This window comes from Gobius niger, assembly GCF_951799975.1.
Source record: "Gobius niger genome assembly, chromosome: 19".
NCBI classification, from domain to species: Eukaryota; Metazoa; Chordata; class Actinopteri; order Gobiiformes; family Gobiidae; genus Gobius; species Gobius niger.
The window spans coordinates 19770162-19788018 of NC_136870.1; the positions used below are offsets into that span (position 1 = coordinate 19770162).

The 17857-nt window shown below is 41.2% G+C and overlaps 1 protein-coding gene across 1 annotated transcript in view; it reads left to right on the forward strand.

Moving 5' to 3' along the window:
* The window catches only part of adkb (adenosine kinase b), a 253614-nt gene that overhangs the window by 14805 nt on the left and 220952 nt on the right, over positions 1-17857 (forward strand). The window contains exon 4 of the mRNA XM_079577255.1: positions 8281-8359. Within this exon, the coding sequence (XP_079433381.1) occupies positions 8281-8359 (79 nt within the window). The remainder of the gene's footprint in view (positions 1-8280; positions 8360-17857) is intronic.

Consider the following 17857-nt stretch of genomic DNA (forward strand, 5'->3'; position numbering starts at 1 on the left):
GCATCCAAACTTGGTCTCTAAAGATATTTTTTCAGTACCTCCTTTTAATACTTTTATTCTTTCGCTACTAATAAAAATTACCAATAAAAAAAAACACTCCAGTTGATTACCTTTTGAAAACTTTTGCTATGTGGAAAATGCCAGAATGAGTTTCGGAGCTTACACAAACCTGTTCAGTCCAACAGGCTTAACATAATGGTTTCGACCTGCTTAGTACGTGATGGTACTTGTTGCAGAATGTTTTCAAATAGCTCTCGTTTTAGTTATTATTTTTGACCTTTACACGGCTCTAAAACAAATTGAATGCCACTGCTGGGTCTTGCACCTGTCGACATCTGAGCTTACTCACTCGAGGACCCTCTCATCCCAGGGGAGGGGAGTCTTTTTCACTCCCCTTCAATTCCTCTGATTACCCACTGCCTCGTTTGATCGTGTTTCCAGTCTGTCCTTGTGATTTGCCGTTTAAATAACGCCGGCCCAATTAAATAAAGACCGACAACTAGGAGGAGGTGGATGATCATTAAGAATTAGCCCCCGTCCCATGTGCTCTCAGACCTATCCACTCCCAGTGATACGCATCCAATCTCTCCAATATAAGCCAATGATTAGCTTCTTCCAACAAAATCACTCAAATGGGATTTTCAGGCCCTCATCCGGTCTTAACTAGACTTCAAAGCTGAGCTGCGAGACTAAATTCTAGGATCTTTTGGATTATAACCAGAGCTCGACACGAACAACCCAACGAGCCAAACACGGGTAGATTTCAATGTGGCTAGTAACAATTTTACTCTCATTAACCGTTAGCCTCTGAGTCTGCATACATCCCTTGTAATATCTTATAATGGTGAACGATTTGCAAGTTATATTAAAGACCCTGTACCTGATATTTTCTCCTGGTAGTGGCATGAAATTGGTTTTGTCCTCCTCCAGCTAACTAAATATTGTGAAAAGACTCTCTGCATGAAATTTAATCACTTAAGAGCTAGCCGCAACTTGTTATTAGCATGTTAGCATTGTGACAAGTTATGAACTCTCTGTGAACAATTGGGATGTTAGAAATAGAGGTCGACCGATATGGGTCCAAGACCGATGCCGATAGTTTAGTTTAGGCCAGTTTTCCAAATGTCTGGTCTATATTCCTGTAACAACACAAATCCTTGCCCACTCCAGCAGTGGCCACTTTAAAAAAAATGACTTTAGGTTGGGGGTCTCCAAGTAAATTTCCCTGGGGGCCGATATATATCGAGAGTGTATTACCGGGGTCCATAAACAGTAATTGACTGGGGAAAATACTATTTAGGGAAACCTTTTTCAATAAATGAATAATTATGAGATTACACATTACAAGCCTTTGTCATAAGTTTCTGCTACACTGTAGTCATTTTTTATTCACTCCACACTGTAGCCACAGCCGCCCTGGCGCTGACTGTCCATTTACCATGTGGCTATAATGTGTTGTTTATATCCTGATCTCGTATTATGTCAGTGCCCTCTGCTGGACATGTGTGGAATTCGTCCTTTTTTTAAAGAGAGCATTCTGGTTATATCATAACTCTGCTCAGGAATAGAAACCTACTCTTTTTTTTGTGAATTTGTGCTCTACAAGTCGTGGGCCGGATTGAATCATTCTGGCCCGCGGGCCGCCTGTTGGAGGGCCATGCTTTAGGTGATTCAATCATAGTTTCTGTCCCAGCTTTCATTAGCTGCCGTTAGCATTAACATACTGTTGCTAGCCATGGCGTTTTGCTTTGCGATCAAAAATACAACTGCGGAGGTTAAAGTTAACTCTGCGATTAAATTCTCCAGGTTCTGTGCTTCAAAATAACATGCATCATGTCCATATTGACTGAGGTTTAGTGAATCTTGTGTTTAACAGCCTTGTAGCTAACCAATTTTCATTGCGATGTTTCTCTGTTGCCCTGAGGCCAAGGAGTTGTGGGAGGACTCGTTTTAAAGCCCTTACTTCGCTCTTTCAAAGGCAGTCTCTATCACTTTTGGTCCCAGAGATTCGGCTTTTGTCGGCGCTAGATTGGCCGATATAGTAAAATCCTCAAATATCAGCCCGATTTACCTCTAGTTAAAAATTATGTGAGTAATGGTTGTTTTTGCTGAAATTGATTACTATTTTTGCTTGGTTTCCCCTCATTCCTCTTTGATTGAGTCAAAATGTAATGTAATATCTGTGCATAAAATGAATTATTAAGTTTGAGGTATTAAGGCGTTTTGGCATTGAAGGACAATGAATTTGACTGGCTGCTATCTGTACAAACCCTGTATTAATAAAAAATGTGTATTTGGTATTGAGGCGTTTGTTTATTTGTTATTATAAAGGTATCTAAATGAAGAAAAGAGAACTTATAGGTATCCTTTTATGCAGTGAAGAGTATCAAATACCATGCCCCACTGATTACCTTCTTCCTTCATAATGACTCTTCTCGTTCCATCTCATCCAGACTTCAAAGCTCCCTCGGACTAAACGGACTCTGTTGAATTATTGCCTCTTGTAAATAATCTACTCATCGTGTTTTGAGGGAACAAGGAGGAACTCGAAAGTCACTCCGGGCCAAGCGCTTAAGAAGAGATCGCGTTTCTCTCGCAGTCCGCAAGAATGTAAACAAGACGTGAGTGATCATCTCGAAAAAGCCCACCCTTACGTCCACAGAATACAAATGGTGCATTAGCGGTTGAACGTGGTCAAACATGAAAAGTGATTTGGCTTAGGTTGAGTAAATTAGTCGCTTGGTGTTTTTATCCATTCTGTCTCTCAACAATTTAAACAAAAGATGAATTTTTAAGAGATGACAAGAGGCAGAATGGATGGATGTAATTTAAATTCCAAAGAGTCATATCATGCAAAATTGAGCTTTTAACTACGTTGTTCCCCTGTCAAAAACATAGCTTGAGTAGATTTAGCTTTATCCATGTATTTTTATGTAATTCTATCATTCTCCTTCTACTTCTGAAAGGCGCCGTTTCTGTATTTCCTGAATTTTAGGGATTTTGAGGGAATACAAAAGTGTTTTTACACATTTTAAAGCCCATAATCCGTCCCTGGAAGTGAGTTCATTGCGCTGCCATTGATGTTAGCGCACTGTTAGATGAAATTGAAAGCTAGATCAATGTATTTAAAGGAGCATCGCAGCTTGTTAAGAAATGCAATAAAATCATTTTACAGTTTTATGGTTTCTGTGGTAGAAAATATGATAGTTTCTGTCCTTTAGTTTAAAATAAGGCTGACATTTAAACGCCATAATCTTTCAGGCCGGTGGTATAATTTTACACCTCATGTTGACCCAAGTTGATCTTTTCCAGTAATGCGTCATAAATACTACAAAATGTTAAGTAGTCATCCAGACTTTTGAGTTGGCTTACTTATCTCCTTGGATAGTATGTCTTCAATATGGATGCTCCAATCCGATACTGGTAGCCTACCAGATATTGGAGCCGATATCCTATGATTTTGGATGTCAGCTACAAATATCCAATACTGAACCGATAACAGTTATGGCTAACACCTTAAAAGCACAACTTTAACCAACTTTAAGTGAACATGGACATGCTGTACCTCATATTGAAGGGCAGAACCTTCGCTGAGTTGGGTTTAACCTCCACAAATGTATTTTTGATTGCTGCGCAAAGTGCCGCGGCTAAAGCTAGCGGCAGTAGGCAAATGCTAACGGGAGCATACTAATGCTAACGACTGCTAACCAAGGCTGGGTTAGAAGCTATGATAGAAATACCTAAAGTGTTTGTGTTTTAGTTTTCATGAAAAGCTGATAAAGAATAAATGACCTAATATATTTGTAATACACAAGTTGTAATGATCAGATCACTTTTTGCGAGCTGGTTATGTAAATGTAAACTAGTCTGTCCCAAGGATAATGTTGACAAGCTGTTGATCCTTGTTAAATGTTTTTCCATTAGTTTAATACACATATTTGATCAGTAACATGTTGATAAGACTTTATTGATCTCACACTGGAGAAAAGAAGACCATTCCCCAGTATAGGTATTGGAAGAAAGCAGCTGGATCGGTGCATCTCTAGTCTTCAACTCAAAGAAACTAGCTCCAATGAGTACTTTTAGAAATGTTTGTATGGAATATGCCACATAAAACATATACTAAAGGGATAGGTTTCAAAAATGTAGAGGTACTTCTCTGACCCCTCAAGTAGCCGCATTACTCCTGATAATTGGGTTACGTTAAGTGCCTCTTTAATTTAAACCTGATTTGAGCAAGAGCAGGGTAAATAAACCACTTCTTTTCACCCCGAATCGGAGAGGAATGTAATAGAAAAACAACACAGCGGCGCCTTGAGCTCTTCTCGCTCCATTCAAAGCCCTCTGTCTCCCTGTTCCTGCGTTTGTTCTAGCTTACATAACTCCATACATCACATTAGTGGCATGCGCTGCATAGCTGGCATTGCTTCGCAGGTTCGAAAAGAGCCAGACGGTTTAAAAAGGGTCACGAGCCGAGGACATTGTGTACAAATGCTGTCTGTTCCTCTCTGTGCAGCGGACAGAGATGGATTTTTGCTCCCTAAAAGGAAACTCTGATGGCGTCACTTGTTGTTTTGGAGGATGTAGAGGTCTCAGGGTTTTTGCTGCGCGGAGGAGGGTAGATTTTGTTGAGCTAGGTGGTAAAGCTATGTGCTAAGGTCACTAGAAAGGTTCTAGAAAGGTCAAAGCAATACTTTTAGAGAAATGTGTGGTTTTTTTTAAAGGTGTTCCTTTGTTCAACAGAAAAACATGTTGTATAAGGAATATACGATTATGTGAATATTTCAACAGAACTCATTTGTGTCCCCAGATCTGAAGCAAACGAATCAAATATTAACTCAACATTAACTGATAGTGTTGATTTTTTGCCAATTCCACAAGCATATTATATGATGTATTGTTGACTCACTCACTCAAAATCCCAGCACCTGTCTCCAATTCCCTTCACTTGTCTCCCTTTGCAATCCAGTAATGAAAGCTCATTGACTGAATGCTGCAGGTACACTAGTTTTAACAAGTAGTTGAATACATAGTTTCATGCAAGAGGTGCTTTGTAGGGTAGTTATTGTCTCTGACCAAAGAGGTTAGTGGGAAAACTTCACAGTCATCCAGATACAAATCTCTCAGTTTTGACTGAAGGAATGATGTGCAGACTCTTAACTAAGAACCTTTTTTCCAATCAGAATAATTAACGGTCGCTTTTTGAGTGTAGGTGAGATGTCCTTGTCTAAGGGCTGCACATTCACATCACAAACCCCACAATATCTCTATCTAACACCAGCACGGCCTTGAACAAAAATACACGGAAACTTGAAGCAGTACTAAGTAACTCATGCCCCAGAGGCCATAAGCGCCACTGCAGGTGTCTTAGCATGTTACGGTTTCTTACCCATTAATTGTCCGTGAGAGTAAATACTACGCTGACAGAAAAGACAAAGGGAGAGAGGGATATTGTACATCCAATCACACAATGGAGATATTTTTTTTCACTCAAACTTGGCTGTAAATACTGTTTAAGTGGTGCTAGCCCGCAGGTAGCTTTGCCTGTTAGCCTGTTAGCTTCTTCTTCGTGATTCTATTAATGTGTATTGATGACTCCGGGTCGGAGCAGGGAAAGCTGCAAGTGTGGTTTTCTGGCCAGAGACACCAGGGGGAGATGAAAGACCCACCAATCATCCTATTAACACTTGTATTACCCCCAGAGGGACTACGACAAGGATTTATTAAGGTAAACAAGTTAGTGCTTTAATAATGTAGCCTACAAGTTCCGTTTTAGTCATGGATTCCCTGAGTTAGTTCAATTTTAGCCTTGTTTTGGCCCTGACTCATTGTGTCTTTATTTAAAAAAAAATGTGTGTCAATTTAACTATACTGTGTTGAAATGTTGAAATATAACGCTATTAATATCTCTGTCACATGTCATGTCATGTTTAAGTCAGTAATAGTAGAAAACTCTTGCAGAACGAGCACCACAGTCTAAGAAGCATTAACATTAAAATCTTTGGATAATTCAAGTTTTCAGCCACAGCCTAAGCTAAGATTGAGTGAAGAAATTCAAAATCCCATCTCTGTTTGCCATTTCAGGATGGGGTAACATTTCTAAAGCCTCCAAATGTGTCTTGTATCGGCAGATGTGGAGCTAAAGTTGGAGAGGGCTGTTATGTATAGGTCCATATTTCCACTACAAAGGTGTAATCTGCATGTAAAGTGTACAACATGCGCGAAGAGCAGCTTTGGTGTAACTGGGCATGAGCCGCTGTGAAAGTATAACCTTTACAGCTTCAAAGAGACTCGCTGTATCATGTCTGCAGGCTAACCAGGCAAGTCCACTGTTGCCAATAAAAAAATACTCTGGAAAAAATGGGCTAACTGTGGAAAAAATCCCTTTCCGAGACACTTGTTAAAGGCTACGGAGGAATATATAATCTAACATGAAGCTGAATAGTAGTGTGGAGAGTGTTACCCGCTAATTTTACAACGCAACCAAGCAAATTCTCGTTTTTTTTTCAGCTTCTAACATGTTATAACATTGTTGCACTTTTATATACTAACTTGTAGGCTATTTAAAGCAAAATCTCAAAAGATCTGTACATTCATTAATGATTTCTTATGAGGCTTCGACCTAAATGTAGTCGATGGTTGACAACAGCTGAAAACATCTGGATCATTCATACTTTGCGATGTTTGGTGTACAAAATACATTGAGCAGACCCCGAAAACTAGCCAACTTGCTAACAGTCTGCATACATGAGGTTCACACTCCTTATTATTTCTATTTATTGTATTTAATGCAGCACTAAGGAACTTTTTTACCTTAATAAATCCTTTTCGTAGTCCCTCTGGGGGTAATGCAAGTGTTAATGGGATGATTGGGGGGTCTTTCATTTCTTCCTGCTGTCCCTGGCCAGAAAACCACAATTCCAATTTCCCTGTCTCCGGGTCGGAGCCACCAATACACACTAATCGAATCACCTAGAAGAAGCTAACAGGCTAACGGGCAAAGCTAATGCCAGTTAAACAGTATTTACAGCCAAGTTTGAGTGAAACAAATGATCTCCATTGTGTAATTGGATGTACAATATCCCATCCCATATCTCCCTTTGTCTTTTCTGTCAGTGTAGTATTTACTCTCACGGACAAGTAATGAGTAAAAAATCGTAACATGTTAAGACACCTGCAGTAGCGCTTATGCCCTCTAGGGGCATGAGTTACTTAGGTCTACTTTAATGTATTCTTTATTTAACTTGGAAAGTCACACCGAGATTACGAGGGGGACCTATTGCACATGTTTTTTGTTGTAGGGGAAACCGTAGAACCAGGAGGAAACCTACACAGACACGGGGAGAACATGCACACTCCCCTGCTGTGGGCTCTCCATGTCAATACAAGATCCTGACTAGCCTTGTCTTCTACTCCTTGTTGAGTTGTCCTTTTATTTTAAAAAAAATATATAATCTGCTTATATTTCTCATAATCAATAAGAAGAGTTTTCTTTGCAAAAATACCACAGCTTTCAGACGCACATCCTCATTTAACCTCTCATGCAGCTTAACCGCATAAATATTGAATTACGTAGTGCTGTGGGAATACTGTAATTCTTCATACTCTGTTTACCCAAACGCCAAGTCTCCCTGGACATCTACAGACAGTGGCTTGTTTAGATTGAGCTGAGGACCTCCTAATGCATGCTCCCATCTCCCAAACGGATTTGCCTCGTTATGAAGCAGCCCCTCGGGACATTCTGTCTGTGAAACAATGTTGTTTATGTCCCCACATGTTACCTCAAATATACTGTATGCTTTATTCACTATAGGGCCTGCATCGAAACAACATCAGGTTAGGTTTCCATTTTACCGGAACATAGTAAACACAATTCCATAGATTGGTTTTATAGTTTCTTTGATGTTTATAGTATCACTTCCTTTTTAGAAATAGGCACCGATATTGCTCTGTTTCGCTTTTTTCCCCCTTCCTTGATCTCAAAAGTGCATTCAAAATAATAGCCTGGAGTTTGCATGTTCTCCAAGTGTCTGTGTATGCTTCCTCCGTGTGCTCCTGTTCCCCTTGCCAATAAAAACATGCACAATAGTGTTTGCTTTGGCGCAGGACTTCCCTGAACAAGAGAATCTGAACTCTCTGTGGGAGTATACTTTTAAGTTCACATTCTCGTAGGAAAAGACAAATATTGGTTACTATCTTGGGTTTTCATAATGGAGAGACGATGTACTGCAAAGTCATGAAATCCAGGTTATTTAGAACCTTTTACTTTATGTGCCACAGGTTTACAGAGATGGTGCAGAGGAACAAGGTGGAGTACCACGCTGGAGGTTCAACCCAGAACTCTGTGAAGATCGCTCAGGTAGGTTTGCTCTGTAGAAGCCTATTGTGTCTGTGACTAGAGTTGAATCTTTTATTTATTATGCTACTTTAGTCTCTGCCAAATTTCCCACCCTGTCTTGGTTGGTGCTTGATAGTGCGGTCATTAAAAGTGTTATAGTTTTGCCTTAAATGGCCTCGGTCTCATCATCGGGCTCTCGAATAGACCTCATCGAGTGTGATCTCGACGTCGCCACTTTAATACATTTCTGCAGCTTTGGGAATTAGGGACGTCTTGTTGTTGACACGTTGCAGTCAGCGCTGGTGTGAATTTATTAAACTTGTCGTGGGATCTCAAACACGCACCGGGAGCTTTTGTAATATTTGCCGTGTTATCTGGCTGGCCTAATTTTCCTCAGACACATCAAACATTGATTAGAAGAGAAGTACAAGTACTGGCAATTAATGTGTCACAACAAATTGAATCAAGCTTTCATTGTAGTACACATTTTGAGGATTTGAGTTGATTCATTGAGGACTGTTGGAATGTTGGATTTTATCTTGAGCTTTGTGAGTATACGGCAAATTAAGGTACAGGAGTATAGTTTATTATATTTAATCATTGTGTGTTACATGCTGTAGCTGTTGTAGTCACAGTAGTAGTAAAAAACAACAACACACAAACCTAATCAAGCTGTCGTTCTAGTAGTAAAAGGATAGGTTTTGTGCACTTTGTAGTAGTTGTAGTAGTAGTATTACAGTAGCAGTAGTATGGGTGTATTTCTAGTATTAGGCACCTGAGGCAAATCACTTATAACGCCAGACTAACGATATAAATGTCTCTCTAACCATTTTGCATTTAAAAGAACATATAGCAGCATCAGCTTCTTGGTTGTATAAGCTATGCAGCGGCGGAGTGATCTGCTGGAAAATAGTCCCTTAAAATGCGATCATTTATATGATGTAAGGTCAGTTATTTTCCAAAAATGATTCTATCGATGCAGACATATATGTGGGTAGTCTGGTGTTATAGGTGATTTGCCTCAGGTGCACTGTGGAGCGGGTCAGACTGTTTTTAATGCAGGCTAGCGGATACCATAGAAATGCGGAAGCCTTGCACTAGCCTAGCACCACTAAACTCTTCAAGTATAGGAACTGCATGAATTACAAAAAAATAAATATATCTCCAGAAATCAACAACACTCTGGATAACTAGGAAATGAGGCCCTATGTCAAAAATCCTGATTATCCCTTTATCACAACAATAATTTAGTCTCCAGGGAAACGTCGTGTTCTCTCTCGATCTGCTTTAATATGAAAAACGATGAGATGTCAGCAAAAACAATGAAATTGCAGTGCATGCCTATCCAGCAAATGGCGCTGTGATCCTAAAACACGCTTTTATATGCGCCATGAGTGCACAGAGAAAGACAGTTTATCTCTTTCTACTTCCCTGAAAGTTGACGCTTTTTTGGAACAAGTCATCTAAAATTATTTACAGGGTGTTATTTGACTAAATATAAATGATGAGCTTCACAACACGATATAATGAGATCGTGAGTTAAGCCAGACAGTGTTCAGATTGAGCTGCGACGTGACCGTTCTGCGTTCGTCCTCGTATTCTGCAGAACGGCTGAAAACGACCTCCCGCTGAGACATGAAACGACCTCCTCCAAAGTTTTCAGTGGGTGTAGTAAAAGTGGAAGTACCAAATCCATTTAGCCAACTGAAGGCGTAAATCAGGGATAGGAAACAAAAGGAGGACAGTCTGGTGGTTTACCCGCAGCCAGTCCCAAAACCAATTCACTTTGTATGCAAGGCACTCAAACGTGGAAGACTCTCATATTGTCTGTCATTTAACCCAAACTTCATCATTTTCCTTTCACCTGTGATAGAAATAGTTTAGTAGTTTGCCTGTTGATTTGGGAGATGGCAATATATATTTTATTTAAAGCAGAACTAAGTAACTCAAGCTCCTAGAGGCCACACTGCAGGTGTCGTAGCATGCTTTTTTTACTCATTAATTGTACGTGAGAGTAAATACTACACTGACTGAAAAGTTAATTGAGGGGAGTTTGGCATTTTTTTGTTCATACATTTGTTAAATGCACTTTAAATGTAACTCAAGTTACTTGAACTGTAATGACTTATTTATTCCTGTATTTTGGTTAAAGGGACTATACGGAGTTTAAAAATGTTAAAATTAAGTACTTTCCTCTCCCTACATGTTCCAGTAATGTCCTGATGTGTAGAATGAGCTATTCACCACAGATGCCTCTAAAATCCTGCACTACACGTAAGACCTGAGGGGGCAGTAGTGAGTATAAAAATGACCTACCTGCATCTAGCCCCTAAGTAATTTGTTATATTCCTTAGTTACTGAAAAAAGTAATATATTTTTGTAACTTGTTACTTTTGTAACCCCCAACACTGGTCAAAGAGTGGGTGTATTTGTCATATTTGTAGGAGTGTTCGTTCGGGTGAAAGTAGTAAAAGCAGCAGTACTGAATCCATGTTGCCAATTGTAGGTGTGAATAACATGACAATTTCCATTCACAAAATCTTGATCATTTGCTGCCTTTGTTTCGGCCCTTTTGATGCTAATGACAAGCGAATTATCCATCCAACCAAATCGAATCAATGAGAGGGAAGTCGGTGGGGCTTAAAACACAGAGGACGATATTAAGACGATGAAAATGATTGAGAAATAATGTCTTTGTTTGTAAATAGACCTATTCTGACTTGACAAATGTGCCAGATCATAATGAATTGGTGATTGTCCAAGGCTGCGCTGTGTCTGTGGCGGAGGAGACGTTTATTTCTTGGTTGTTTTTTATTGTTTTCTTGGCTGTGAATTTGACAAGCAGTGATTAGCGGCTGATAAAACTCTCTCCCGGCTCTCTCTCTCTCTCTCTCTCTCTCAGCTTTCAAATAAACAAAGAGGACGCAGCCGACTGAAAAACAACTGTGTTCCAAGGAGAGATGAGTGCAAGAGCTAATTGAGAGGCAGATTTTTTTTTTCCCTATTTTATTTTCAAAGTCTTGTTTTCCCGTGTGGGTTTCTGAGCGTGCACCGTTTTAAGTTGTTGAGCCAAAAGACGTCTATAAAGAGAGAGCCATAAGACCCTCAGGCTGACTCGATCGCGCCGCTTTTAGAGACAGTAAACATCTTTTTAAAAGCAGAGATTCCAGCCCAGCGCTATGCAAACACTACTTAATTATCAACATCAGAAGTGCTAAGCAAAGCGCGCACCACAACAGTCGCTCTGCATATTGTACAGTGGAAAAAAATGTTTTTATTAGCTTCATTTGAAATCGGATTTTGATCTAAAACGACTATCAATCGACAATCAATCAGCGCAATTAACAGCCTCTCAAGTGGTAATTTATGGAGCATTAGCGGCGCCTAATGTTGGATTTGTCAATTAGCCAAAGAGTGAATTAAATGTCCGCTTGTGAAGTGGTAATACCGATTAAAGAGAGGTTGTTTGCTAATAGATGGAAGTGCTGCTGTTTTGAATTAATAGCATTCTGTTATTGAGTGTAATTAGGCGCTAAATATGTTTAAGGCGGTGTTCTGGGGACACAAAGCGATAATAATTAGGACAAGTTTATTGATTAGAGTGGGAACGTTGATTCTGTGGTATTGTCTGTTGAGTTGACTGGATATTACTGTGAGTGATGTGATGTTTTTGCCTATCGTATCGGCTCTTCCATCCATCCATCCATCCATCCATCCATCCATCCATCCATCCATCCATTTACTTCTGCTTCATCTGAGTCGCGGAAGCAACAGTCTCAGCAGAGATGCCCAGACTTCCCGATCCACGCACACCTCCTCCAGCTGTTCTGGGGGGACCACGAGGTGACCCCAGGCCAGCTCGGAGACATAGTCCCACCAGCGTGTCCTGGGCCTTTCACGAGACCTTGTCCCACTAGGACATGCCTGGAACACATCCCGCGGGAGGCGACCAGGAGGCATCCGAAACAGATGCCCTAGCCACCTCAGCTGCTCCTTTCGACGTGAAAGAGCAGCGACTGTACTCCGAGCTCCTCCCGGGTAACTGAGCTCCTCACCCCCTCACTGGATCTTTTTTTTCCAGGCTATCTTCACGCAGAACTCCCCCTGTATGAGCATGAGAAGCAGCCCAACAACGGTGCGGGCGACACAAGTGAAAGCTTTTTGCTCTAGAAATGAGCTGTCAAACAGCTGCAGCCTCTTTTCATTAATTATTCACACACAGGGAAAAACTCAGTCCTCTTGTGATTTTGGAGGATTTCAATCAAAAAGGTGCCTGTTAGCTATGACTTCTTGGATAATACGAGTCTTCTGGCTGGTGTCATTAAAAATGTATATCAAATGAGCCAGTCTCTTGAACGGATCTTTGAAATGCTTTTTTCTTTCTCATTATTAAAGGAATAGGCAACCGTTTTTCCATACTGAGATTTGAGCTTAGACGAGTTGATGCGTACCTATCTGGTCTTTGTGCGTGCGCTCAGCCACGTAAATAGACCAAAGACTATTGCTTCAAACTGGGGTGAAGTTAGAAGCTACCAAACTCCACGTTTTTCCTATTTAAATACAGTTACGTGAAAAGTTACACGATCTAGTATAGTTGCACAAAATTAAATATGTCGATTAAAAAGGGAGCTATATTGTAAGGCATAATAATACCTTAGGAGCACTTCAGCGTCCGCGCAGTAAAGTGGAAGTGCTCCTAAGGTATTTTTACGCCTTATTTTGTATAATTATACTTGGAATTATACTTTAAATAGGGAAAGCGTGGAAGAGCTAGTTTGGAGCTATAGGAATATGCTGGGAGAGGCTAAATGCTACCAACATCTTTGGTCTGTCTGCGCACAAAGACCAGACAGGTACACATCAACTCGTCTAAGCTCAGGTAAGAACATATCTCAGTATGGAAAAACAGCGGCCTCCTTCTTTAATGTGGATCATAATGTACATGATTGAGGCATGAAGCATTGTTTTATGTTTAAAAATTTAAATGAATGTCTATGCCAGAAGTGAGAAACTGGGTTGGCCAGGATTTTCAAATTCAGAGTGCCCTCTGCAGAAATGAAATGTTATCGAACAAGCTTTCGCTTTTGACCAAAGGCATGCTTGCAAATTTATGGTGCCGTGATGATTATTTGCTCTAAAATCTCTGGAGTCAACTCAAGATTGAAAAAATAAAAAAACACTTTAACAAAACAAGCTTTAAGAAAAAAATGATTTTATTCCATCAGAGAATATTTCATCACTGAAGTTGACTTTTTGTTTTGTTTTGCCGACACAACAGTTTCTCCTTCTGCATTCACATCTTGCCCTATAGGCTCTCTTTTGTACACTGAACGATTGTTTTTTGCGTGTTGATGTTGTTGAAAGCGCCTGCATGCCTCACAAATCCCCAAGACTGCAATAAATGTGTTTTATAACCTCATTTCAGACCTTAGGCATGAGCCATTCTCCTTTGGTTATTTGGATATTTACCACTTTCATAGTAGAAGATATGACCGATATGCTTTAGGTCTCTCCAACTGTTTCTGTCAATATATACCTTGAAGCCGCCTTGATTTCTTCTACAGCGAGGCCTTCTTTTAAGAGCAATGTATAATGCATAGCTGAGGGATATCACTGTGGCAGGTGCAATATTATAGGGGAAACTTCAAAACCTTGGCCTCGATTGTGGAAAGCAGCACCTTCAAAACGCCAATGATACACTCCGCGGCGCTGACTTCAAAGAACCAAATAAGATGCTCGATTTAGGGGCTTTTTTTCTTCTTCTTCTTTTTTGTTTGGCACACGCTGGGAAACCCCTCGGTGCGGGCAGGATCAATCCCTACACGCATTTTACTCCACAAACTCCGCTTTAGGTTAAATAAGACTGTTAAGATTCCTGCTCCATCAAGGCAAAAAAAAACTAAACCCCGGCTCTAAGCGCATCCAGGATCGATGCTAATTGGATTTAGCCAAATGAGAATTGACCAAATGGAGGCTTAGACGGATTGCTTTCTGCGAACCACGCTGCGCGCCGGCGTCTTTGATTTTCTGTTGCAGCGATTTGGATATTGTCGATTTCTGCACTTAAAGGACATTTGTAGTATCGGCTGGAATTTTTTACCCCTGTCAGTTATAAAACATGTATCTTTTGTATCTAGAGATTTAAAAAGTCCATTCATTTAGTCTTTTTTATTAAAGAATCTAGACTTGAACCTCCGCATGGTCTCCGAGAGGTCTATGCTTGCCTGACTCTGCCATACTATTCCCTGTCCATTCCACGCAGGGACGTTAGTCTGGTAACAGAGCAATAAAATAATAAACCAATCAGCAATTGGCGGACGTGACGGCAGCTGAAGTCCAATTCACAAAATATGAACTGTGCGGAGTTTGCATGTTCTCCCTGTGTCTGTGTAGGTTTCCTCCAGCTACTCCTGTTTCCCCTGCAACTAAAAACATTTACAATAGGTTCATCCTCCAGGTGATACTGACCTTCAGCCTGGCTCCATCATCTAGAGATGGGTCCCCAGTCGATGCACTGTGGTCCCCCACTGCTCCTGATGGGTCGCCTCCAGCGGCATCAAAATATGGGTCAAATGCAGAAGACAAAGGAAACCTTACCTCATATCCAAATCTCAAAGCGTATTGAAGCAGAGTTTATATGTGTGACACCTCATTTGAAAGCCAAGACCTTCTAGTTTCTACAAATCTGTGTGAGATCTGTGTGAGTGACTTCACATTTGCCGTGCACAACCCTAACCCTAAGTCTCTGATCGGGGTGACGGCAAGTACCAGGTTGAAGCAGTTCTAATTATGCCCCTAGAGGCCATAAGCGCCACTGCAGGTGTCGTAGCATGTTGTGTTTTTTTTACTGATTAACTGAACTTGTTTACCGTGTGTGTCTAGACCACTTTCTTTCGCGCGGAAAAGTAGTGGGTGTGGTTTAACCAGGATAGGTCTACGCTGTCTCAAACACTATTTGTTGTCCTCAGCCTGGGAGACGTTTCTGTGACATCCCTGCAATGTCTCTGAGACCTGTCGGATACCAAGGAGATCTCAAATTGACTCCACAACAAATAGTGTTAGCAACATTGCCACAGCTGCTTGAGACCGCTGAGACCTCTTGGAGACCATGCATGTGGCGACTCCACTGAAATTCAACCTTTTTCACCGAGACTACCTGGAGACTCGCCTTTTTCCAGGGGCCGTATCGGAGCCATTTCCGTGACCAGCAGTGACTTAAGTCCCCAACTATAGTCTCCAGGCCGGTGAGATGGGATCCTCTGTATCCGTGCAATCAGTCCGAGTTGCGGTGAGACAAACTCTTAAGGCAACTTGCAGTAAGTTTAGTCATACTTGTAGTACCTCCAACCAACCATTACGTTTAACCATTGCAAGATAAGGCTATATTAACTGATCCCACAAGGGGTCAGTAGAGGATTGTTTGCCTGGTGAAATCTACGTAACTTTGATGGTTCCCTTGTTTCCAAACTCTATTTAGCCCGCCTAAGTGCTTTTTCTCTCAGATCCTGCTCAGTAAACCTCTCCATTTGTCGAAGCAGGTTGGAGGTCGGTGCCTTGTGGCCAGTGTTTAACAACTCCAGTCCCCCGGAGGTGTATTAGATATAAAGACTGTGGACTCAAGCCTGTAATACAAACCAGGCCCTCACTTCAAAGCCTCCTGCAGACATAGGCCTACTGTGAGTGAGCGACAGAGGGGAACAACATGCAGAAAATGTACTTTTACTGCAATTAATGTAGCGCAACAAGGTCTTCATTTACACATTTGTAAATATGCTATGAGAAACCTATGGAAAAAAACATGCAGTACTTGGTGGTCATACAGTATTTTTCTTTAATCTTGTTGCCTAATTTTGGTTTTATTTCAATTTTGATGTTGGAAAATGACTTGCATATCATGTTCAACTAAGCCAGCAAATCCCTACAAGCCAAGCCAGTGCCCTGTAATACAAACCAGGCCAACTCGCACTTCAAAGCCTTGTAAAGGTAGGTACAGTAAGGCAGTGCAGTTCTCTCATGTCTAAAGGGGGACTGTGTTGTTGGTACACCCCGGTTTGGACTGGAGTTCATCACAGGTGACAGAGAAACGCGCTCCATCCGTTTACAGCTCACTTCAAAGTGTCCCGCTGCTCCTCGGGCTCTCAGTGTGGGGCCGCGGTCTGCTGCTGCCGCTGAGGGGTGAGGCTAAATGTAAACAGGCTGACGAGCCTCCGAACATGGCGGGATTTTGTTTTTGTTTTGTTCAACAGACTCCCAAACTCCCCTTCGTTTTGTGTTTATTTCAAGAATCTAAACAAACTATTAAGATTTTTGCCAAATAACAAAAAATTCATAGTTTCCGCCATTTAATAGATCTCCACTATGAGTACACTGGGCTGTTGTGTCAGGGATTGATGTATATTCTTTAACCTGTTCTAGCCAATTCTAGGGTTAGGTTAGATTAGATTTAGGGTTAGTAATAATGCATATGCCCACACACCTCCTGTGTCTGCGTAGGTTTCCTCCAGCTACTCCTGTTTCCCCTACAACTAAAAACATTTACAATAGGTTCATCCTCCAGGTGATACGGACCTTCAGCCTGGCTCCATCATCTAGAGGGGGTCCCCAGGTGATGCACTGCGGTCCTCCATTGCACTGGGTCTCGTCTAGTGGCATCAAAGGATGGGTCAAATGCAGAAGACAAAGGAGACCTTACCTTCTATCCAAATCTCAAAGCGTATTGACAGCAGAGTTTATATGCCAATGTGACACCTCATTTGAAAGCCAAGACCTAGTTTCTAAAAATCAGTGTGAGATCTGTGTGAGTGACATCACATTTGCCGTACATGACTCTAACCCTAAGTCCCTGATCAGGGGTGACGGCAAGTACCAGGTTAAAGCAGTTCTAATCATGCCCCTAGAGGCCATAAGCGCCACTGCAGGTGTCGTAGGATATTGCGTTTTTTTACTGATTAATTGTCTGTGACAGTAAATACTATGCTGACAGAAAAGACAAAGGGAGAGAGAGAGATTGTACATCCAATTACACAAACTTGGCTGTAAATACTGTTAAAGTGGCGCTAGCCCGCAGTTAGCTTTGCCCATTAGCCTGTTAGCTTCTTCTTCGTGATTCCATTAGTGTGTATTGGGGCCTCTGACCCGTAGGCAGCGAAGTTGCAATTGTGGTTCTCTGGCCAGAGCCACCGGGAGAGATGAAAGACCCCCCAATCATTCCATTAACACTTGCGTTACCCCCAGAGGGACTATAGAAAGGATTCATTATGGTTAACAAGTTACTTAGCACCGCTTTAAGGCGCCATCGCCCCGTATTATTGCCCCGTCTTTGCCAGTCTGCCCCAGGACATGAGAGTGTTAGAGGGACTTTACCTTGAACATTGAGACTATTTTGTTTTGATCTTCTGAGTCCTTTTTCAGTACGACTTTAGTCACAGTTAAGTCCTATTTTACACTTGATTCAGATCAGGTAAGGTCCTTAAGTTTAGACCTGGTGTTGTCTGTTTTAGATTTGCTTTGAATATGGTG